This window comes from Squalius cephalus, assembly GCF_949319135.1.
Source record: "Squalius cephalus genome assembly, chromosome: 10".
In the NCBI taxonomy this organism is placed as follows: Eukaryota; Metazoa; Chordata; class Actinopteri; order Cypriniformes; family Leuciscidae; genus Squalius; species Squalius cephalus.
This window is the reverse complement of record NC_137131.1, coordinates 39,038,356-39,064,191: the sequence shown is the minus strand read 5'-3', so window position 1 is coordinate 39,064,191 and position 25,836 is coordinate 39,038,356. Positions and strand designations below refer to the sequence as shown.

The window sequence follows — 25,836 nt, the reverse complement described above, 5'->3', positions numbered from 1 at the left end:
TCTCAAACACCATAATGACAAAGCACAAAACAGGTTTGTAACAACTTTGCAAATTTATTAGAAATAAAAAACTGAAAAGATCCCGCTGCATAAGTATGTAAAAAGTACCCTTTTCTGGGACACTGGAAATTTATCTCAGGAGCATCCATATTGCTTCTCGATGTTCCTACACTTGGAGTGAAGTTAAACTGTGGCAAATTCATTTGAATGAGTCTGATTTAGAAAGGCACACACCTCTCAGAAAAGGTCTAACAGCTGAAAATGCATATCAGAGCAAAAACCAAGATAACTGCCTGTAGAGCTCAGTGACAGACTTGCGTTAAGGCAATGATCTAGGGAAGAGTTCAGAAACAAATCTGCTGCATTGAAGGTTGACAGAAGCATTATCCATAATGGAAGACGATTGGAACAACTAGGACTCTAGAAAATGTCCAAGCTGACAGAGCTGACAGTGCACACACCTGAAGGCTCCAGACACTCAAACTGCCTGAACATCTGCTTTTATAGTGGTGCTCACTTCCTGGTCATCCGTTAATTCCTATGTTAACAGTGTCCTAACTTTGTCACACGTCTTTTGGTTTTATTTTTGATAAATAAATAATGACACGGTGTGATATGTTGTGGTAGTATTCATCTGGGGTTTTAATTTCCAAATTTGAAGACCTGCAAATAGTAGGCCTTTTTTTTTTTTTTTCTAATACAGAAGTGGTGACCCAAACAGCCTGCTTACAAACTTTCTTCAAATTATCTTCCCTTGTGTCGGGCAGAACAAATAAATTCATACAAGTTTGGAACTACTCGAGGGAGAGTAAATGATGACAGAATTTTCATTTTTAGGTAACTATTCCTTTAAGTCAGTCCCAGACTAAAATGCATGTTTGAGCCGTCTCAACTGAAAATATCTTGCATCTTAAAATACGTCAGTGTCATAGTTCTATATCAAGATACAGTAATGTTTCATTCTTGTAAAAGTTGCCTAAATATCTTAATTTAACTAAGGCCTAGTCCTGGCTTAAGCTCAGTAACGTCTATGAAACCGGGCCTAAGCATTTTCACATTAAGTGCTTTTAAGAGAGTTCCACATGGCTGCAGGGGATGTTGGGTTCAGTATAGTGACAGTATTTGGCTTGTGTATCCGACTGTTTTACAGGAGCAGGAGGGTACAGTCATACCCCTGGTTTCACAGACAGGGCTTAAGACTAGTCCTAGACTAAAATGTAAGTCTGAGCTGTTTCCACTGAAATAAACTTGCACTGACTGATCTTAAAAATATATCAGTGCCTTTTTAGTTTTAAGATGCACATCGGTAATGTTTTTTTCTAAGCATGTTTATAAAAATTACTTAAATGTCCTAATTGATCTATGGTCTAATCCTGGCTTAGTCTAAGCCCTGTCTGTGAAACCGGGCCATTGTGTTATTGAGGTGTTCTGCAGGGCCCATGTCATTAAATATAAAAACAATATTTTGTGTCCATAAAATGTATAGTTTAAATTGATTTAAATCTATTTAAATTTTGGTATTCAGCATAACATTTAAAAATACAAATTTGAATAAAAATAAAATCCAACTTTTTTTTCCAATTTTGAAAAAGGAATGTATGCAAAAGATCACAGATCTCATTGCCTTGTTTTGGATCAGGCATAAAACATAATCAGAGCTGGGCAGTATTTCAAATACATTTATTTGAAATGCAAATTTCTATTTTGTTTTTAAATGCTTTTGCGTGTAAATAGGCCTATATTTAATCTTGGTATTTACATGTATTTTAAATATGCTTCAACTTGTAATTTGTAGCTTTTAAGTATCTTTAGAAAAATGTCATTTGTATTTAAATACATTTAATCTTTTTTATTTTGACAATACAAAAATAGTAAGTTTAAATGTATTTAAATTAAAATAAGTTATTTAAAAACAAAATAGTATTTTGTATTTTAAATACATATATTTGAAATGCTACTAATCCCTGAACATAATCAACTTGCCAATGTAAGGGTGTAAACAAAAGAGCACCGACGACAGAGCGTCAGTAGCCTAGCTGCCTGATGGAAATCTCCAGAAGTGTGTGTTCACCGGACATAGCCAGTCCCCATCGCGACCACCCCTCCCCCTCTCGTCTGCGATCGCGCGGCAGCCATCTTTATTCATAACTAGCTGAAGTGCGCGGAATCAATTACCAGCCATTTTGAGACGACGACGACGCGGACAACATCTACGGACGCATCATGGACAAATTAAGGTAAGACTTGTAATAGAAAAATTAATATCATGGTAAATTTGAATTCTGTTTATAGTCGTACTATGATGAGGTAGATCATTAAACAGAGTAAAGTACTGCTTCTAATTAAGGTGTCATTAGGCAATTAGCCGGGCCAAGGTTATAACTAACAAGCGTGTTGGTTTGTGGTAATTTACGTTCGGATTTGCATGATTATTCGGTAAAATAATAGTTTTAGGCAGCAATGTACCGTGGTAAAGTTAGTTTGATGTTTGACATTCATTAGACATTCGGTTTCATACCAATTAAACTGTTTGCGGCCTTTATGTTTTTAGCTCAAATTTAGTAAGATGGACATAACGTTAAATATATGTCCTTTATGTTGCACAAGGCTTAATTAAAAATAAATAAATAAATTAACCTTAATTATTAATTTATAATAATTTTACACTTTTTAATGTATGAAATAGCCTAATATAACTTCACTAGCACCTTTTGAGATAAAGGTATCAAATCAACTGTAAAAATCTCTAAATATTATCTCCTGTCATGCACAAGGCTTATTTGTTCAGAAAATCCCTTTATTGTTTTTATACAGTACTGAAACTATTTTTGATGTTTAATATAGGCTACGTTACCCACTTAAATTCATTAAACTCTGACACCGTTTGAGATAAAGGTATCAAATAACTGTAAAAATCTCTAAATATTATCACCTGTCATGCACAAGACTTGTTTTTTTTTTCAGAATCCTTTATTGTTTTTATATACAGTACTGAAACTGTATTTTTGATGTTTAATATTCTGTACCCACTTAATTTCATTAAACTCTGACACAGTTTGAAATAAAGGTTTCAAAACAACAATTCAAATGAAATAAAATAAAATAAAAATATAATACAACAATAAGAAAGGTAAAAATTGCAATTACAAAATATGATTACAAATATACTAATATGGAATTTTCACTTTATTGCTACATTCAGGCCAAAATTGGTGAATTTATTGGATTTAAATGGGTTACATGTATGTGAAGAGCTGAGATGCAAAAGCTTCTAAGTGTTCTATTTTTTTTTTTTATTAATTTAAATTACATTTATTTATTAGGCTCCTACACTCTCACATAAAAGGTACAGAGCTGTCACTGAGGCATACCTTTATGTATAAAAGTAACAAAAAAAAAAGTACAAACATTATTTTATAATTTATCAACTGTAAAAATTACTTTATATTTTAAGTGGGCACAGTATGTTAAATATCAAAAATACAGATTCAGAACTGTATATAAAAACAAAGGAATATTCTGAAAAAAAAAAAAAAAACAAGCTTTGTGCATGACAGGGGATAATATTTAGAGCTTTTTACAGTTGATTTGATACCTTTATCTCAAAAGGAGCTGTCTGTTGTTTAATTAATTCATATTATTTTATACATTAAAAGTTGTAAAATTATTATAAAACCCATAAAGTGCTAATTCCAAAAACAGAGTCTTGTGCATTTACAGGGAAGTTTTTCTGAACATTTTAGTATTGGTTTTATAGTATAATATCATGTAGTTTAATTGTTTAATTAAGTTAGATGGTTAATTCTTTTTTTTTTTCTTTTTTTTTTTTTTTTGAAATTAAGCCTTGTGCAACATAAAGGACATATATTTATGTCCATCTGACTAAATTTGAGCTAAAAACATAAAGGCCGCAAACAGTTTAATTGGTATGAAACCGAATGTCTAATGAATGTCAAACATCAAGCTAACTTTACCGCGGTCATGTACCGAGTACATAAATGTTAGTGCAGTCTGACCGTACTGTAATAGGTCTATTTGAAAAGATTAACCTGAAGGCACATCTGTGCGTATGTGCACATGTGGCCTAATTGTGAGTTAATGAGGTGTACAGTATGTGTTAACGATTTTATTTTGCCTTTGGCACAGACCAGATAAACCCAACCGAAGCAACAGCAGGTTTGAGCGTCGCATCACGAGACTGAGAAAGCATCATGATGAGTGTGCCAGGAGACAAACAGCTAGACAGAAGGTGATTTTAATTGATTAATCTTATTTTTAATTTACCTACTTTTACATTTCATGTATGGAAGTAGCCTAAATCATTGGACACATTAGTCTGTATAATATTGCGGTTAAGTTGTTCACGTCGTATTGTTAAGAAATTTTGTTCATATGTAAAATATTTTGTTTTTGATTATATGAACATATGTACAAAACTATTGTCGACATAGCTTTAAGACAGACAATTAAATATCAAATAAAATCATATATCACGTCCACTATACACTTCTTAAAGCATGTGAAGCTGCAAAGTGAAACTAAATTATTTGTATGATTACAGTTGTGCTTTCAATTCTTATTTCAGGCAAAAGAAACATCAAGTGTTTGTCCCACCATGCCCTCCCAGGCCCCAGACGATCAGGTCCCATCTCCCCTCAAGCAGGACATACTTAACTTACAACAGATGTGTGAAACAGGATCCTTGGTAAAACACTTATTTATGTATTTTTTAATTCAAAGTTATCGTAAGAATTTGACAACTGACTATTTCTGTTAACCTGAACAGGCGGATTCAAAGGAAAATCCAGACAGTTCTGTGTCTTCAGATGTTCCCAAGCTCCTAGCCAAACAATCACTGTTTACAAAGAAATCAGTGGTAAGTGTTCATTTCATAATGCCCCTTTTCCGCTCCTGCTGGAGATGACACCACCGATACACACCGTAAAGCAAACATCAGTTTGGTTGCGCTTTATCTGACAGTGGCCTGTGATACAGGAAACTCAATTAAATTAACATTTGTTTTTCTTTTAATATAAAACATTACGTAGTATATGTTTAATATGAAACCTTAGTTTCATTACATTCAGGGGTGCAAACAGCGCGCTTTTCGGCGCCTCCCGCTTTTTTCACGTCAGTTTGGGTGACTTGTGTGAATCGTGCAGATCCGAAGAGTTTTTTTTAAGGGGGGGGGATTTAACCAACAGTAATTCTGGATTGCGTCCACCAACAAGTAAATAGGAAATAAGCGAATCAGAATTTGCATCACATTTCTCTCTGCGTGGCGTGGAGTGTCCGTTTTTATGTCGGCTCTCATGTTAACTGGTTAGAGCTTGTGTTAGAGCACAATGCCTGCGTGACACACACACTTCTCGAGCCGCGCCGAAACCGTGTGCTAGAAATAGAACCGCAACCGACGCCTATTTTTCACGCGACACGCAAGAGTGTTGGAAGTTTTCAGACAAAATAGAAGGCGCAAATACATATTAATAAATTACATTTTGATGCTTGAAAGTCTCTCGGTTTTGACAAATGCATATATAATTGTAATTTAAAAAATAGGCCTAATTATCGATTTTCAAATATTGCCCGTCAGCCTATTTTGCCGTCAATACTGCCGACGTTGTCTTTGCTGTATCAGGATATATTATGTTTAACATCCAAATGTAGATGGTCTGTCGGCGCACAGAGCCACGCAGTCGCAGACAGCACGTGAAGTTCGTGAACACCGAATTCCCTTTTCTTTCTTATCTATTTGTGTTTGAACAGACATGTGTGCACGAAAAAATAAGCCAGTGTCCGTCTCAACGAGTTTCCCCGTAAACGCAGTCAAAATAAAACGGATGCGTGTCATTACCATAGACTGGTCATTACCGGTATTAGATACGTGCATTCGTCTTAAAGGGACAGCACCCAATATACCTGCAGCTGTTTGTGTCACCAAAGTTAATCAAACAACAAAAGAGAAAGAGAAAAATCACGTTTTGTCAAAAGATAAACTGTATTAATACTTAATACAGTTAATTTACCTGAAAAACATTTCTCGTGTATTTGTGTTTTATTGTATTTATATTTGTATTTTGTTTATTAGTTTCTATGCAGATGCACTAGGCCTACCCTACACAATTACCCCAATCATCCTAGAATTATTAATTCTTTACAAAAAGAGCTATTCAAATCATCAGGTGAAATTATTTTCAGGAAGTAGCAGTAAAGCAAGAAGAAGAAGTGCAAGAAGTTTTTCTAAATTTCATTTGACTCTATGTGCCTATAGGGGTGGGTTGGGGATGGTGGCAATGTAGTATCAATGGATATTTGCCGCGGGACGAGGGCTTCGATTACCTCTGTCTTTTTTGACCATACATGTGTTTGCACCCCTGTACATTAGTGTTGTTAATTTGTAACTTGCTCTTATTCAATATTTAAAATTCAATATCATAAAGACAACTGTTGAACTGAACTAAAAATCATTCCATTGCAATTCTCTCTTCAACAAATCAATTTATTTATTGATTCTGAGCTTGGTTTTAAAAACTGAGTTAGCTTTAGAAAACACTTGTATTCTGCTTGCTTTTAATTCCTTACGCACATGCGTCACTCAAACCATTTAAAAAAATAAATAAATACAATGTAATGCTTTATAAACACAAATTTATGTTGTGTAACGTGCATGTTTATTTACATTGAGAAGGGCATGCTACAGAGTACAGAATTTATGAAAAGTCACAAAAGTCTATGAAAAAAAAAAGCAAACCTTTAAATAAATTGAGCTTACTTAATCACAGACTACTGTAAGATAAAGCACAACCAAACTAATGTGTTTATGGTGCTTGTTGTCTCTGGCAAAGATGGGGCTTGAATAGACAATATTGTAAGATATCACAGTCAATAAAATATGTTTTACATATCACACAGCCATACATCGCAGTACTTGCTTTTTTGTTATATTTATTGATTTTTAATTTGTTGCAATTCAACTTGACTAGCAGTTATGTTTTTATGTCCTATCCCTTTTATATTGTTTAATTTTCCTCTAAAGCAAAAGCAGCAATACTTAAGATACAGTTTTCTTGCAACAAGTTAAGAATGAGTAATATCAGTGAAGTGGGTAAAAAAGTGGGTGTCCCCACATGTAAACTTAGTCAGAGATGGAACATTGCTGTATAAAAATATATTTGATTATATGTATGTTTGTCCAGGACACGGACAGTGATGCAGATACAGTGATACTAGAAGTGCCCAGTTCTTCTGTTTCACCAAGAGCCTGTGATATCCCAGAGTTAAAGAGGAGTGACAGCACATTTGTAAGTTTCTTATCTAACATGCGTGTGCTGATCATTTTGTCTTAAGTTTACATTTAGTCTACAGTATCAGTTGTATTGCTGAGGTTGTTAATGGTCTCATTTATTATCATGTCTATGAGCATTTATATGCATAAGGTCCTTTTTGTCAAAGCTTAAACATAACATTAAGTACATGGCAATTTCAAAGAATAAAGAGTTTAATTTGAAGAGTTAAGTTACTTGAAGTAACTTACTACTTAGAGATGAATTAGTAAAGTAGTTTTTTTTTCAGTTGTTTTAATGTTTCTTTATTGCAAAGTGGAATTTTTGGATTAATAATAGGAATTTCTCCATTTATAATACTGGGGAGTAGGTTTTTGGTACCAGTTTTCTCAAGGTACACAGGGCGAGTTTATATTCAGTCTTTGGTGTTTATTAAGCTTATAATTGTTAACCTTTTAATAAATCCATAAACTAGATGAGGTAACATAAACGTGCAACTGAAACAATATTGTGTGAATTTATGCTTATTAATACTTATTATAAATTTGGTATTTACAGCTTACAAAGAGCTCACTAAACCTCAGATCCACTTCAGATGAAAGCAGCATTGACAGCGGAGACGAATATGTCCCTAATTCAGAGACAGATTCAGAAGAATATGAGAGTCTTTCTGACAATATTGATAATGCAGACAAAGAATGTTCTCAACTTGGAGATAAGGAGACAACGGCTAATCTAGACAGTAACAGCGGTAGTGAGGTTTCAGTGATGAAATTAAAAAAGACTGCATATGGCCAAAGAATGTACAACAAAAAGCAGTATTGCTTTTACTGCTCCAAACCATTCTGTAAAATGGCAAGACACTTGGCCCAAGTTCATAAGAACGAAGTGGATGTAGCAAAAGCTCTTTCTTACCCAAAGGGGTCTAAAGAAAGGAGGATCAATCTGGACCTTTTGAGGAACAAAGGGAACCGTGCACACAACACAGATGTTCTTAAATCTGGTAAAGGAGTGTTGGTGCCCCGTCAACAATCCAGTGCGAAACAAGTTAATGTGAAGGACTACATGCACTGTTTAAACTGCCAAGGGCTGTTCAGGAGAAAAGCACTTTGGAGGCATATGTCAAGGTGCAACTTGGCCAGGAAGTGCCAGGTCACAAAACCAGGTAAATCCAGAGTTCAGGCACTCTGTGCTTATGCTGAGCCTGTTCCTGAAGGAGTAGCAAAAAAACTATGGAAGCTGATCAGTGACATGAAGCAAGATGAAGTAACATGTGCTGTTAAAAGTGATACGTGCATCATCAAATTTGGAGAACACCTGTGTAACAAGATGGGCAACGACAAAACCAAGCACGAATACATTAGAACTAAAATGCGCGAGGCTGGTAGGCTGTTGGTCAGTGCGAGGAAAATGGGAAAGCTGCAGAGTATAAAAGACTTTTTCATACCTGCAAACTTCCATCACGTTATCAAGGCCGTTAAAGAGACATCAGGATTCAGAGATGAAGATGAGGTCTTTGGAATTCCATCTTTGGCGTTAAAACTGGGGCACAACCTAAAGAAAATGTCCGATATTGCAGAATGTGAAGCAATGATCGCAGGAGATGAAAACGATGTAAAAAATGTCAAAATGTTTCAGCACATGTATTCGACAAAATGGAATGAATTGGTGTCTGCCTCAGCCTTGAAGACGCTTAACGAAGCAAAGTGGAACTCTCCTGAACTTCTCCCTTTTACAGAGGATGTTAAAAAAATGCACATGTATCTCAGCAATCAAACTGAACTATACAAAGAAAACCTCAAACTTGAAAAAAGTCAGAAGAACTGGACAAAGCTTGCCCAAGTAACTCTGTGTGATGTAATTGTGTTTAATCGAAGGAGAGCAGGAGAAGTTTCGAAAATGAGGCTGAATTCATATCTTCTCCGAAACACATCTGATTTACATTCAGATGTCGCTGATGCTTTATCTGCAGTTGAGCAGAAGCTCTGTCAACATTTCCAGCGCGTCGAAATAAGAGGCAAGCGTGACAGAAAGGTGCCAATACTCCTGACCCCAAGTATGCTGGATTCCATGGAGCTACTTGTGAAGAGTCGTCAAGCCTGTGGCGTACTGGATGAAAATTTCTTTTTTTTCGCCATACCCATGACTGAGACATCATACTACAAAGGCACAGATTGCATCAGAAAGGTTGCCCATCAGTGTGGAGCCAAACATCCAAAGACTTTATCATCCACAAAGCTGCGAAAACACATTGCAACACTCTCTAAAGTCCTGAATCTGAAAGATACTGAGTTGGACCAATTAGCGGATTTCATGGGACATGATATAAGGATCCATAGAAAGTTTTACCGGTTACCTGAAGGAACGTTACAACTTGCAAAGATCAGCAAGGTGCTGATGGCCCTTGAACAGGGAAGAGTATCGGAATTCAAGGGGAAAAACCTTGATGAAATGAACATTGATCCTAATGGTAAGAAAACATGACATTGTTGCTCCTACACATTTTATATTGCCACTGTTTAGTTCCATTACAAAGAAGCATGGAAACAAATGCTTTTCTACATTATTTTCTTTTTTGCAGAGAAAGTGAATGTAGAAACTGAAGCTTCTGAAAGTGAGGATGAAGAAAGTGAGAGTGAAATGCCACCGCCAAAAAAGCGCCATCAGTCCTCTTTAACATCCATAGGTAAGGTCATCTGTGATTTGATGTGAATTCCTTCATTTACCACAAGTGACATATTACGTTTGTGTTTTGGTTGGGTTTAATAATAAGTATTTAGATTTTGCTATTTGTATTATAAAGTATCTGTGGCTGTCCCTGATATGCTTATGTGACCTAAAACAGGTCTGCAGTCACCTGACTCACAAAGCAGGTAAGGAACTTGGTGTAATTCTCACCAAAGCTGTGCCACTGAATGTTTAATGGTCACACCTCTAAACATGGTTTCATTCAGTTCACTGTATGCCTCCTAGAACAGTCTTGTTCCACCACTAATGGTTAATTTCTGCTGCATCCTGTCTAGGGTTGGGTATCGTTTGAATTTTATCGATTCCGAATCTACTTATCGATTTCCAGTTTAGTAAAAAAACAACCACAAAAGTCAAACATTAATATATCACACATGTTTATTTTCAGTGCTTGCTTGCAACATATTATTTTATTACAGGGGTTCTCAACTTTTTATACCAGGGGCCCCCCTTCTTTTCAGGTAAATTTTGCAAGGCCCCCTATGCCTGACATTTCCTCTAAAGGTGTTTATTTTTTAACCTTTTTTATTAACTAAAACATTTGTTTTGCCTTTTTATTTTTCTCCTGCATGTTATAAAAAAAAAATCAAACAGACTTTAAATTAAAGCTATACTTTTGAATTTAAAAGAAAACCCTCTGCTCTAACTTTTTAACATGTATATCCATACACAGATTTTAAGCACCTAAATTATTTAATTCAGACATTCTTCACAACTTCATAGTACTCTTTCTTAAGTGACTGAATATCTACTGTTTGTATTTATTATAAAATAAACAATGAAAAATACAGTAAATACATTATAAATCTGTTTATGATATGTGCATAAACACCACTGACCCTTACAAGATCCACCTCTATGGGTGAGCATCCATTATAAAATGCGATTTATCTTGTAGACTGATGTTTGCATTACCACATAAGGTCCTGGCAGATCACTAGATGAAAAAATGCACCCAGGAATCGAAACGAGGAATCGAAATTTTATTTTTATAATAAGTATCCGATTCTTTATCTTAAGTATCCGATTTCAGAATCGGAATCGATTTTCGATTCCCAACCCTAATCCTGTCTCCCACCCACTTCTCACTGGTCACCTCTGCTCTACACTGGGCTCTGGACAGAGCTATGTGTGGACAGACTGTCCTCTATTCACCAAACCTGCTCACTCAACCAGCCTCACCCATGGGTGATTGGCACCATCTGAAAGTAGTAATTGCTGTTTTTTTTTTCTTGACTGAAAAAAAGGGCAACCGTTAGTAACTAGTTCCCTGCTCATCACTTCCATCATTTGCTCACTGATTTGTGCCCATCCTACTGCATGTCCTCTGGACCCCATTCTTACTAGCCATAACTTTTACCATTGTGACAACAATCACACGTGATGTTTCACTTTTTTCTGGAACATTTCCTACAGCATTCAAGCAGGCTTTGGCAACTCCCCTGCTCAAAACCTTTCCTTAGTTCTTTTAAAGTTGAGAAGATAATGTCGGGGGTCACTATCCCATTGTCTGATGCTAATAATGGTGTAAAGTTCTTAAGTCTTATTTTCTTCCCTTCAGAGAAATCTTCAGTTGGCAGCAAGTCTTCGAGTCATCAGGCCCCTTCATTATCTACAGGTAAAGTCAAACCTTTTCTTTTGGAACCTTTTCTTTTCAATAATGATGATTAATAATCATCATTATTGAAGCTTTTGTTTACAGTGTAGCAAAATTTTGAAATGGTTATTTGTTTTATCTTCCAGAAGAATGTTCCTTCTCGGCAAAGGAGAGAGAGAGTCCTTCAAGTTCAGGTAAAGAGTTAGGACTGCACTGCTAACTTGCTCTGCTCTCTGATTGGTTAGACAGCCCAGTCTGTTGTGATTGGTTATCCACACAAATGAGTTCTAGGGTGCTTTTCATTTCTTATTTTTGCATCCTCGTTCCCTTTCCTTGCTTCCTTTCCTCGCGAGAGAAGGATTTAAGGAAAGGAAATGAGGACGGAGGAATCAAAGGAGGAATATTGGAATATTCTTGACCACTCAAGCGTCACTTCAAAGCGTCATCAGCTGCGCTAATGGGATCTGCCCATATGTTGTTAAAGTTAGTTATTTAAGGCATTCATAATAATTATTAACAAAGCAAGATGCACAGTTTAAATATATGACATTATTTACACTGCAAAGGGAAAATATAAAGGTAAATTACTATATCTGAAGGGGGAGGAGTGTGTCACGTTTAGTCGATAAAACACTTCCGCATAGGATAGACCCACGTATCCTCGCTCAAGACTCCTCAGGAAGCCTCCTCACTCCTCGATCCTCGCGGTGCAATTAGAGAATTGAGATGTCCTACAAGATGGCTGAACTCGATTGGTTTCTGGGTCATAGGATGGAGAACGGAGGACCGAGGAAACGAGGAATGATATTGACAAGCACCCATAGTGTCTGGGGCTTTAAGGTTTTGTGGGATGTCCATGCAGAACGTAGGCAGACATTATGCGAATTTGTTACCTTGTGGCCTCTGAACTTTGCGAAATAGGATTCAGTCTAAAAACGACTTAAACAGAGTCAACTTTTTCTTTATTGATGATGTGTGGTCAGTATACATTCACATACAGCTACATTACACATTTTCAAAAATCTGTGATGGAGATTGTTTTAAAGTGCTCCTGTTAATCTAGTTAAATGTACAATTTTCTTGTTATTAACCTATGTCTTGGTGACCTAGCTAGGAGCTACATTGTACAGAAAGTAAAATCTCATCGGTCTCAAGAGTAATGTCTGGTACTCCTCTACTTGGTATTGAATGCAGATGTTCTAGTGTACATTACCTCTGTTTTTTACTCTACACTCAGCCTTTTAAGGTAAGGTGAAACACTGTCTCTTGAAAGTTGAGGTAAAATTACTGTCATTTTTAGGTGTGTCAAGATGCCCAAAAAGAAAGTGGACAGAAGAGGAGGTGAAGGCAGTCGAGAACAAATTATTGGACTGCATCACATCTGGCAGGGTACCGGGGAAAAGGCAGTGTGAAGACTGCATCAGGTCAGCGCCGGTATTACTCAAACACAGAACCTGGGAATCAGTCAAGTTCTATATCAAGAACCGAATCACAGCATTCAAGAGGGAATGTGAGAAAAGAAAAAATAAATAATCATGTCTCAGGTCAGTTTTTCTTGTTCAGGAAAGTCAAGCACTAAGTGCTAAAAGATTTTTTGCTGTTTTTGTTCGAGAAATTTTTGCACTTGTATTTGTACAGTGAGATCTCTTTAAAGTTTTTGCATTTGGACTTCTCTTCTCTTCTCTTCTCTTCTCTTCTCTTCTCTTCTCTTCTCTTCTCTTCTCTTCTCTTCTCTTCTCCTGAAAAAAAAATTGTTATAAGGAAAATTGAGTTTAACCTGAAGAGTATATTTGAAAAACATAACTGTTTTTGACAACTTTCAAAAATCATGTAACCCAACAAAAATAACCCAACTATAGTTTGACACATTAATTGGAATGCACAATGAAAAAAAATCCATTGTGCATTACAATTAATGTGTCAAACTATAGTTGGGTTATTCTGACTAGGTTAAAGAAATAGTTAACTAACACCACAACATGATTTTTGAAAAAAAAAAAAAAAAAAAGGAATAATTTGTTTTTGCAAAAACTTTATTGTCGGTTTAGACAAAAGAACTTTAGTCAAATGTGTTCAATATTTCTACTGTTCAACTGCTGCACAAAGCCAAAATGTTTGTCAAATAAGAGAAATGACAAATAAAGTTTAGTCAGAACTACTTTTGTCAAAGAACAATTTATTTGAATGCAATTGATTTGGATTTGAATGTATTTGCAATACGGATGTGATTAGTGGTAGCTAGGTTTGCCTACTGCAGAAACGAAAAATATGGAACAGTTGTGCTTATATTCAAGATTAAGGTCCAAGGAAAAGAATATGCAACTCAAATGTTATTTCTTTCTCTCTTTCTCCATTTTACAACATTAGTGAAAGATGGCTTACCTTATTAATCGCGTCCAACGTAGATTGCATGTTTTCTTGCACGGCTGGATGTTGTACTCAAGAAAAATAATCACATTGTTTGTATTTGCCAAAACTGATTTCCTAAAATGAATACAGGCAGAATTGGTCTTAGCGCAAACATCGCTTACAGTGAGGTGGGAGCGAGAAGTTGTCAGTGGATTATACAGCCTTCCTCAAACAGTTATGATAACAATTCTGATTTTGATAAAGTATTCTGCATGAGGGTGGCTGTGACTGCATTATGACAGGTGTAGTGATCAGCACTGCTGCAGTTTTATCAGTCACTGGTTAGCAGTCAAGGGAGGGCACATACAGGACACAAATTAAGCCCAAAATACGGGATATCCCGGTTAGTACGGACTGGTTGGCAACCTTAGTGGTAGCTGGGAGCACCTGTTGATCTGTATGATGTTAATTTAAGAAGTTTGGGGTGAGGTCCCCATTGGTAACCTTTTAAACACACACAGTGATGTCATTAATTAGCATATGAAAACATTACGTCACAGGTCCCCTCCAGGACCTTCTACCTGACGGGGTCCCCAGCAGTTGGTAAAATTTCAGGTCAGTCTTCTGGGGCTCAGCCTCAAGATTACAAGTGATAGCTGCTATAACAGTTGTAAATGGAGTGTGGATCAGTTTCTGCCTTGTCTATAGACCACTCAGAAAGGGTGGTTCCCACCAGGCTGCATGTAGTCATGTGTCCCCACCCAGTAGCAAAAACAAGTATGTGTGTGTGTGTGTGTGTGTGTGTGTGTGTGTGTGTGTGTGTGTGTGTGTGTGTGTGTGTGTGTGTGTGTGACTTCCTTTGTTGCTTATCAGCGATAGATCCGTTCTGCCCTAGAGAAAATGCATGGTTGAGAAGTTAGAAATGAGCCAAAAACAGTTGAATTACCTTAGTAACTACATAAATATGTCCTGGCACCCATCCAAAACACCCTTGAAATGTACACCAAAGTTGCCACAGAACAATTTTTTAATCTAGTAATAGTTTGAAAGATGCTGACTATCAAAACTATCCTATCCTAATAAAAACTGGCTCGGCAAACCAACATGAAAAACCAAACTGAAATGGGTGGAGAGAGAGAGAGAAAGCATGGGGGAGGAGAAAGAGGAGTGGTTTGGTGTGTTCTGTTAAGTCTACTCCCGTCTGTTTGGTTAAAAATGACTCACTGAGTTTTTGGCCGGCTTTGTGTTGGGTGTGTTTGATGGCATTTGTGAATCAGCTTGCACAACTGAGCTCGCTAAATTTCTCCTAAAACTTCAGTGGGCCTGAGGACGAGAGAAGTGAACAGACACTTCAACCGGACTGTAACTGGATATAGCCAGACGCTCTCAAACTCACATGTTTGCTGACAACGTGTGGGGGTCTTTGGTAGGACGCTGGAGTGGGTGTGTTAGCTGCTTTAGTGGTTGTGTTTGTTCAAAGATTGTGCGTATGTGTTGTTAAACATTAATCAGATTCTCTCTTTTTTATTCCAGCTTTCTGGGAATCTTCTGTCAGCAGACAAGTCCCAAAGAGTTCCCTGGTTCTGGACAGACGGTCAATCTCTCTGCATAGCAACTTATCTGACATCTTACTGACAGAGGATCAAACTGGCAATCTAAATGTCCCACTACCTCTGACTGACACCTGCCCGAATGCCCCCGAAGGTGAAAGAAGTTGCTCCAACAGTGCTTTGTCTTTTATCAACCCTGTCTTCCTCAAGACACAGCAAGATCTAACTGGAAATGTAGCAACAGTGATCACAAAAGACACAACAGCACAAAACGGAAAATCTCGTCCTCCTCCTCCACCAAGGCCACCTCCGCCTCGCATTTTGGTTCATACCCCTGCTTTACCCCCAGGTCGGAGGACTATGCCTTTGAGTGCTGGCATTACCAGAATGAGTCAGGGACCCAAATCGATTGTCAAACGCCCCAGTTCTAAGAAACCTGCACCTCAACCTCCACCACGACCTCCTCAACCGCCAGACATAGACAGCTACCGCTGCACCATTGCGTTAGATGATGAGACCATCTCTAGGGCCCTGTCTCAAGCCAGCCGGACGCATACACCTCTCAACCCAACCAACAGCACCATTCTGCAGCAATGGACCGGTCCAGAAGAGAAAGGGCGAAGCTCAAGTGGTTTGTCCACTTCCTCGTCTGACTCTCTGGATTGTCCTCCGCAACCTCTTCCTTTGGGCCTATCCCAGAGTGTGGGCCAAGGCCTCTCCACAGATGACAGCAGTGATGAGCATGACGAAGAGGAGGAAGACTATGGTGTGGGACTTGAAAGGGACCTGCATCTTCGCCTTCGTTCTGCCCGCAAGACAAAAAGACTCCTGGCGGTTGAACTAGTGGGCGCTCATCCGAGATCGTTCGTTATCTCACGAGCACTAAGGGGACAATTCCGAAAGGTCCGAGGTGTCCTCAATGTTCTGGCTACACCTGAAAAGCGCATCTTGCTCCAGATCATTGAGTTGTCCCAAGACAAAGGTTCCTACTTTGGTTGCCTGGTGCAGGATTATTTGAGCTTTGTGCAGGAGAACAAAAACTGCCACTCATCTAGCCAGGATCTTCTGCAGACACTCCGGCAGTTCATGACCCAGATGAAGGCTTACCTCATACAGAGCTCGGAGATGAACCCACCCATAGAGTCCTACATACCTGAGGACCAGATTGGTAAGAAGATTTCAGGTTAAGTCTTTTAGGGCTATGGTAAACCATTCAAACAAAGAGAACAATTTTAAAAGCACCTTTTAACCTACAAATGGCTTTACTTCAGAGCGAGGTGTCCAGTCCTGCTTCTGAAGCACCACTTTCCTTCAGAGTTTAGCTCCACTACACCTTCCTGGAAGTTTCTAGGAATCCTTTGTTGGTTTTGAAGTGTTTAATTAGGGTTTAGAGTTAAACTCTGCTGAAAGGTGGTCCTCCAGGATCAGGATTGGACACCTCTGGCTCACTTGTAGTTTTATCCACAAGTTTAATCTACTATATTTAATTTACTAGTATGTTTGTTTTGGCATTTTGAAGTGTTGGCCTTGTCTTTTAGATATGTATCCTCAGCTTGCCTTTTTTGTTTCCTAGTCTGTGCAGTTTTCAAACTCTTAGTTTAATTAAAGGTCTGATTTTTTTTACTTTTGTATTTGACTAGCAATGCATGTCAAAAATATGTATATTGTTCAAAAAGACGTGTTTTAGATTATGATTATGCTTTATACCTGACATCAGAAACATGTTTTGAATGTCAGTCTACCCTTATCAGTATAGAGCTGCTTTTGTAATGCTTCCTTCAGAAGCAAATGCAGGAAAAAAGTGTTTGATAGTGTGAGGGGGAATAGAATTTTTTAAAAACTTTTTATCTTAGTCTGTCAGTGGAGGATATAGTTTATATTATGGTTCTGGCAATTTCAAAATAAGAGCAATTTATCAGTGAAATACAAGCACCATACCTGCATTCTGATATCTAATATACCTTTCAAGTCATCTCATTTTTCTGCAGTTTTATTGTAAAATGTATGAAAATACTGTTTGAAGTAAGTGCAAGGCCAAAGGGATTGTAACTAGTTTGGTTTGTATAAAGAATGACAGTTCAGACCAGACTGCTTTGGAAATACTGAGCTGAAAAAAAAGGAGCACAATTCATAGAGAAGAGCATCTTGAAATAAGATTAAATTAAGTTAATTCTAAGACAAATATGCTATAATCCTGTCTCACAGCACATAATGTATTAAGAATGTTGAAAGACCTTTTTACAGGTCTTCAGTTAAAAATCCGCCCTGTGGTTGGTGGGTTTGGACCAATAAACAGCTTGAAGGCATTTTTTTTTTTTTACCAAAAGTAATGCTTGCATATCAAACCTAAAGACAGGTAAAACATGTATTCAAAGGATAAATTCTTCACTTCTTCATGTGGAGAAGTTACATTAGTGTAAAAGGATATCTGGCTGTTTATAGCTTATAGATAAACTAATGTATTGTTTACCTTATTAATGATTATTTTTTTCTAAATGTCAGATTTTACTTTGTTAAATTAATATCTTTAAAACAATGTGGTGATGATACCATGGTAGAAAATTGCATGTAAAGACAAAAAAAAAAAATCAACTTTAAATTTAAGATCCTTGATTTGTACAGTTTGATGTTTCCTGTGGCCATGCCACCTAAAAGTCTAAAACAAATCTTTTAATATATTTATTTATCTGAGGTTACAAAATAGTACTGTGGCCATACCAGAGTACAGTGATAGATCATATGTCAAAGAATATCAGGATATTACAGTGGACATCAACAGCCATGGTGCTTTTTGTTAGTGAAATTAAATATTCAGAACATGCTGCACAATTAAAATTGTGCAATTGTTTCAGACAGAAAGAAATTATATTTATACGTATTATATTATATTTTTTGTTTTTTAAAGTCAGTGTCTTTTAATGTCACAATAAAGATAAGTTTTAGTGACAACCATCATAGCAGTGTAACACAGGAAGTTGATGAATTTTTGGTTCGTTTTCCATTAAAAATTATATACAGCCATTTATTATGATAGTGAATCTGTAAGCTACAGGTGCTTCTAATATTTAGACCTCTTGTGTACAGTGTTTTATCATATTATTTATAGAGTTTTATTACAGTAACAGTGTTATGATAGTGTGTAATTGCTTGTTTTATAACTCTATAGTGTAGAGACAACTGATGTGAGGCCTGCTTTTGTCCTCATTTGACTGGCCCTTTGTGTCTCAGAGAGCCTTCAGCAAGACCTAAATGAATTCCTGAGAGCTTAGGCCTAATATATCTTGTAACGTTTGTGTCAGCTTTTCCATGAACTGAGCTGACACTGTATGCTCTGTAAGCATTTGTGTGTGTGTGTGTCAGTTTTTTACTTGTGGAAAACAGAATACCATTTGGATATTTGTACCATTAAAAAAAGTGTCAGTTTGAATTAAAAGGTGTTTCAGTCAGAATTTCATAATGGTTTGATCTACTCGTGACTAAAATCTCTCATCATCAAATGGTAACTGTTCTATCATTGAGTTTCTGGCACACAATTGTTTCGCAATTGCTAATATGAGACAGGACTCAATGAAAGTGCTCTGGCTGTTTAACAAAAATGCACCACAAATCCAATGATTCACACTGTAGATGTATAAAAGAAAGTTGACCCAAAAAATATGAAAGAAGAAAAAGTTACTCACCCTCATGTCGTTCCACACCTGTATGATTGCCCTTTTGCTCTTTTCTATACAATGTAAGTGAATACAAAACAACTGCACCATTAAAAAAAGTATCAAAAAAGTAGTCCATTTGACTTAATATGTGCTATATTCGAAGTCATATGATGGCTTTGATGAATAGTCTGAAATGTATGTTCTTCAGAATATTTTTCAGAACTTTTTTTAGTATTATATTTTCTGTTTTAATTTTAAAGTGTTTGTAATTTTATTGTTGTGTTTATTTATTAGCTTTAAGTAATGTCTATATTGTTCTTATTCATTTTTATTTCAGTTTTAGTTATTTTAGTACTTCAAGATTAAATTAAATTAAGAAAGGTTGTCTTGCCAACTAGCTGAAATATGTTAAAAAATTATATTGTTACAAAAAAAATTTTTTTTATTGTTTTAGATTTAGTTTTAGATTTTAATTTTAGGTAACAATAGTAACCGTGCTTCAGAACATCTGAACGTTTAGAACGTGTAGAACAATAGATAAAGTATGAAGTTTCATTAGGGGGTGAACTATTCCTTTAAAACTGTCTATTAAATAGCAAAAAGTTCAGTAGTTAATAATTCATGTCTTTTTGTTCCTTTTTTATCACTATGAAGATGTTAAGTTTCTCTGAAGCGTTAACTGACAGTCCATCTCTTTCTCAGATCCGGTGTTGGAGAAGGCCATGCATAAGTGTGTGCTGAAACCTCTGTATGGCTGCTTGCAGTCAGCGCTGCTTGAGTTCCAGGTGGCCGGAGGAGTGTGTCAGAGGCTGCAGGAGAATCTGACCCTGGCCAAGACCAAACGCCCTCACGAGCTGGGAGCGATCGGAGCCAGGCCACCAGACGCCCTCGCCATCCACCGCATCCGCAGAAAACTCCGAGCCATGTGCAGCATGTACTCACCTGAGAGGAAGATATCGGTCCTGCTGAAAGTCTGCAAACTCATCTACAGTATCATGCAAGATCATGAAGGTGTGTACAGGTGGAGTTTGCCTCAAGGGTTTATTTAAAGGCTTTATGTGTGTTTATGTTTTAGGTGTGTACTGCTGCGTCCCAATTCACCTACTTATACTATGCCTTAAAATGATGTACTCTTTTTGTGAAGAAAAAGTACAAACTTTTAAATGTGTAGTAGCAGAGTAGGCAAGATACTAATCATCATAATTGCTTCTTTAAAGGACAGCTCTGTCGCTTAGTTATGTGCATCCCGTCACCGTTTAATCTGCCCTGTCACAGTTAACATCCTCCACATTCAATTCCTACCGTATTGGAGAGAAATGTAATAGCACGTTGATCTGCCATTCGTGGGCCTTTTATACGGAAAACTCTCATCATGTGTTTGAATGATGTATTTAAAAGATAATGACCAAATGTATCTTTATAAATGTTCACAACGTTGTTGAAGATGCAATATAATGTGGATAACATTGTTTTTTCAGCAGATTAGATACTGACTATCACACCCCTTTATCTAAACATCTCTACTTAACCTTCGGTATCACACATCCGCCATGTTTGTCGTTTTTTTAACACTTTATTTATGTTTGTAGTTTTTATCTAATCTTCATCAAACCAATATTGGGATGTGGGCAGTATTAGCCGTTAGAGTGTGAAAGAGCATCCGGGTACTTTTGAGATACTCATTTCAACATGCTATTGTTTCGAACACTAAATCCTAATTTTGAATACTATTTAGGATGGATAATATACGAACTGGGATGCAGCATATGAGATTAGTACTTGAAAGGTGAAACTATTTGCACCTTAATCAAGTGGAATGGCTCGTGTAAAGGTCACTGATAAATGTTTCCTCTGTCTGCGCCAGTGAGGATGTTTGGAGCGGATGATTTCCTGCCCATGTTGACATATGTACTGGTCCAGTGTGACATGCCACAGTTGGACACTGAGATCCTGTATATGATGGAGCTGATAGATCCTCCATTACTGCATGGAGAAGGTGCGTTAGCATGTCCTTATATTTGTGTAATAATTTATTTAAATTAATGTAATCTTACATTGTTTCTCCTGTCCAGTATTTAATGTGAATTCTCTTTCTTGGTTTGTAATGACTGAATCAGAACCCTTTGTAATATTAATGAATTTAAAGGGTTAGTTCATCCAAAAATGAAAATTCTGTCACCATTTACTCACCCTCCTGTCGCTCCAAACCCATAAGACTTTTGCCAGCGTGCTTGGGCATCCGTGACCAAATCTGAATCCTGTAAACATGTTCGCTGATCAATGTTTACATGTGAATAAAATCTTAAATTAAATCTGTTCATCATATAAAGCGATTACGTCTCTTCAATAGAAATATCTTAATTTGTGTTCCAAAGGTGAACTAAAGTCTTGTTGATTTGAAACGACATGTGGGTGAGTAATAGATGAAAGATTTTCATTTTTGTGTGAACTAATCCTTTAATAATTGTGGAGTAGGAGGAGTTTCAGAACAGAAGTATTTTCCATGTGTGACGAACATCCTAAGTTCTATTCTCAACAGAGTAATTTCCTCCAAGGGTGTGTGTCTCCTGTTCTCACTGAGCTCAGTGTGGCAGACATTCTTTGAAAAGATTTATTATATTGTATGTAGGTATTGTTTGTAGGTCACAAACCTGATGATCTAATGGGATCTGTCCTCATTATAGTGGTTGTTCACCCTAATTTTAAAAAGAAATTAAAGGGATAGTTCACCCAAAAATGAAAATTACCCCATGATTTACCCACCCTCAAGCCATTCTAGGTGTATATGACTTTCTTCTATCAGATGAATACAATCGGAGATATATATATCTGGCTCTTCCAAGCTTTGTAATAATGGGCTTTGTAATATAAGAGAAGAGGAGCTTGAGTTTGTTGCTCAGGCCTGTTTGTTTGAACCGCGAGAGGCATCAAAGCTTACGCTACTCCTACATCTTTTGGCGTAAGTCGACTTGCGTAGGCCGTCTGCCGGAAGCTAGTTATTTTATTTTTTTAAGTTTTAAATGTTAGGGGTGTAACAGTTCACAAAATTCACGGTTCGGTTCAATACGATACACTTGTGTCACGGTTTGGTACGGTTCGGTACGTTTTCGATACAGCAAAAAGAAAGAAATGCCAGAGAATTTTTTTTTTTTTATTAAAACTAACATAATAAAGTATGAATTATTTATTTTATTTTTTTGAGCAATGATGGAGCTATAATTGACTCTTCTTAGGAGCACATAAAACAAAACAGTTCCTTGGAAAAAAATTAAATGTAGCCTAATATTGTAGTAGTTATAAACAAAGGTTTATTTTAGTTCAGATTAACATTTGAGGGCAGCAATTTTATTCATAATGTCAAAATAAAACCAACGTAATGTTACTTGAAAGCATTATAGCCTACTATTCCTGCCAAACTTCCATGGTTACAGTTAGTGTTACTACAGTAAATCCATGGTGAATGTTGCAGATCTGTGGACACTGGATAGTTCATTCATGGCACAATGTTTCTTCCTGGCTTCCACGCGCTGTTTGATCCGTTAATAACGGAGAAATGTGAATGTTTGTCACTAGATCTCGCAGCAATGTTATTACTTAAGTGGCGAATTAAAATGATTTCTTTACTGGATCTTTTAGCGCTGTGTAGTAACTGTGTCGCTTGATCAAGATCAAGATTCTCTCCAAATCTCGTGCTGCTTTTGTCCAAACTGATAAACGGTCCGTCAACCACACAATAACGAGTAGCTCAGTTTCGTTCCGCTTGCATTACGTTTGCCATTTGATGTTGGACAATGTTGTGGTCGCGCCAGCGTCTCTTACTTTATGAGTGCGCTTACCACGCGCGACCCGCCTACATTTGAAATAACAAAATTTTGGTCGGCAGGAAAAATGGTTCAACAAAAATGTGTACCAAACACCAAACCGAAAGCCTCGTACCGAACGGTTCAATACGAATACGTGTATGTTACGTAAAATACAGACGGAAGCAATTGCAAGTAAAATGATGGTTTATTAGAACAAAGTTCACTCAGTAATATACTCAGGAAGGTCAATGTTCACTCAGGAAGAACCATGGACAAGCAAGTGGTAGTCAGTCGATCACACGTTGCAGACAGCAGGAAAGCGGTTACGCAGGGACTGAGATGGACGATCCTGATGAGTGCTGAGTGAAGTGAAGTGGTGAGACCGAGTGAAGTAATCCAATATCCAGTGCGAATGGGAAACACGAGGAACACAGGAACAAGCATGGACATGGGAAACTAGACAACGATCTGACAAACACAAGACGAAAGACAAGGCATTAAATAGGCTGGCTAGATGGTATGCAGCTGCCGCTGATGAGGATCAATCAGTGGTAACGCCCACATGAAACAATCAGCGCAAACGAGACACACCCACACATATACACAGACAAAAGACATGAGTGAGACAATGGATTAAACAACCGTGACAGTACCCTCCCCCAGACGAACCTACCTGTCGATTGTAATCATCGATAAGGGAGTGATCCAGGATGTCCCTAGCAGGTACCCAACTTCTCTCTTCCGGACCGTAACCTTCCCAGTCCACCAAATACTGGAATCCGCGTCCCCTCCATCTCGAGTCCAGAATACGATTTACAGAATAAGTAGGCTCCCCATCTACGAGTCGCGGCGGTGGGGGAACAGGACTGTCACCGGACTAATAATCTTGGTAACAGGAACGGGCCAATAAATTTTGGAGCTAACTTGTTGGAAACGGAACGGAGCGGAATGTTCTTGGTAGAAAGCCACACTTTTTGACCCATGACGTATACGGGAGGCCTTGACCGGTGGCGATCGGCCTTATTCCAGACTCGGAAAAATTGGTGGCTGGTACCCTAAACTACACTTAAATGGAGAGAGGCCCGTGGATGACACTGGTAACGAGTTATGTGCATACTCAACCATAGACAGTTGTTGGCTCCAGGACGAAGGATTCTTGGATACCAAACATCACAACATTCTCTCCAAATCTTGGTTGGCTCGCTCAGTCTGACCATTACTAAGGGGATGATAACCCGAAGACAAGCTGACCGTAGCTCCTAATAACCTACAAAACTCTTTCCAGAATTTGGACACAAATTGGGAACCCCTGTAAGAAACCACGTCCATCAGGAGGCCATGTAACCGAAAGACGTGATCAATTACAGTCACCGCTGTCTCCTTGGCTGAGGGTAATTTGTGCAAGGGAATGAAATGTGCCGCCTTCGAGAATCGGTCCACTACAGTTAAAACAACCGTTATGCCATTAGAGGGCAGGAGGGCAGTGACAAAATCTAGCGCTATGTGGGATCAGGGTCTCGAAGGGACAGACAGCGGTTGGAGTAACCCATCAGGAGGTCGGTTAGACGTCTTACCAGTGGCACAAACTGAGTAAGCCAAAACTGTGAATAACGTGAGCCATTAATGGCCACCAGAATCGTTGCTTTACTAAACAGCTGGTGCGGTTTACTCCTGGATGACAAGCCACGCTGGAGTAATGACCCCATCGAATAACCTCGGACCATAACCCCTCCGGAACAAACAATCGACTCGGTGGGCAACCGGGTGGAGGCGTTACCCCTTCTAAGGCCGTCTTGACCTTCGATTCGACCACCCATGTGAGTGTGGAGAAAACTACCTTCTCGGGCAAAATGCACTCGGAAGTAACCGGGCGTTCGGATGGATCAAAAATACGAGATAAGGAATCGGGTTTGATGTTCTTGGACCCTGGGCGGTACGAAAGAGAAAAGTCAAAACGTCCGAAAAAAAGTGCCCACCGAGCTTGCCTGGACTTGAGTCTTTTAGTAGATCTAATATATTCAAGGTTCTTATGATCGGTCCAAACGATAAAAGGTACCCCCGACCCTTCTAACCAATGACGTCACTCCTACAACGCTAACTTGACGGCCAACAACTCTCTGTTACCAATGTCATAGTTACGTTCGGCAGGTGATAAACGATGGGAAAAAAACGCGCAAGGATGCATCTTGTCATCTGCGGAAGCGCGTTGGGAGGAAACTGCACCTACCCCCACCTCTGACGCATCGACCTCCACCACGAACTGACGTGAGGGATCAGGGGCGACTAAGATGGGAGCCGAGACGAAGCGGCTCTTAAGGTTGGTAAATACAGCCTTGGCTTTATCAGACCACCTGAACGTCACTCTGGGGGAGGTCAAGGCGGTCAGAGTTGCGGATAGTTGGCTGAAGTTGCGAATGAAACGCCGATAGAAATTGGCGAACCCCAGAAACGGCTGTAGGGCCTTACGGGAATCTTGACTTGGCCAATCTATCACAGCCTTAACCTTGTCAGGATCCATGCGCACTCCCTCAGAAGAGACGATGTAACCTAGAAAAGAAACAGACTGTGCATGAAAAGTGCATTTCTCCGCCTTGACAAAAAGCCCATTCTCTAGCAACCTCTGAAGCACTCGTCTGACGTGTTGAACGTGTTCCTGGAGAGACGAAGAAAAAAATCAATATGTCATCCAGGTAGACATATAAGAACTGATCTACCATGTCTCTCAACACGTCATTGACGAGTGCCTGGAAAACCGCTGGGGAGTTGGACAGCCCGAACGGCATAACCAAGTATTCAAAATGGCCCCTGGGGGTGTTAAATGCGGTTTTCCATTCATCCCCCTTCCTGATGCGA

General features: G+C 38.1%; 2 protein-coding genes across 6 annotated transcripts in view; both read left to right on the top strand.

The window, feature by feature from the left end:
* LOC307166029 (ras and Rab interactor 2-like) overlaps positions 1-25,836 on the top strand; it is a 41,306-nt gene that overhangs the window by 10,339 nt on the left and 5,131 nt on the right. For all 4 annotated transcript variants that reach the window (XM_079884143.1, XM_079884141.1, XM_079884144.1 and 1 more), the window contains 3 exons: positions 15,511-16,695; positions 19,883-20,191; positions 21,045-21,176. In XM_079884143.1, coding sequence (XP_079740269.1) covers positions 15,511-16,695; positions 19,883-20,191; positions 21,045-21,176 — 1,626 coding nt within the window. The remainder of the gene's footprint in view (positions 1-15,510; positions 16,696-19,882; positions 20,192-21,044; positions 21,177-25,836) is intronic.
* On the top strand, positions 61-14,808 carry LOC307166028 (uncharacterized protein). 2 transcript variants are annotated; one of them, XM_079884140.1, is made up of 11 exons: positions 61-2,237; positions 4,147-4,249; positions 4,586-4,705; positions 4,787-4,876; positions 7,197-7,301; positions 7,842-9,753; positions 9,865-9,969; positions 10,129-10,156; positions 11,593-11,649; positions 11,775-11,822; positions 12,929-13,169. In XM_079884140.1, exons 1-11 carry the CDS (start codon positions 2,224-2,226, stop codon positions 13,038-13,040), a joined length of 2,694 nt encoding a protein of 897 aa, XP_079740266.1. In that variant the 5' UTR covers positions 61-2,223; the 3' UTR covers positions 13,041-13,169. The 2 variants fall into 2 exon arrangements, with proteins under 2 accessions (XP_079740266.1, XP_079740265.1); XM_079884139.1 differs by lacking the exon at positions 10,129-10,156 and having other exon boundaries at positions 63-2,237; positions 12,929-14,808.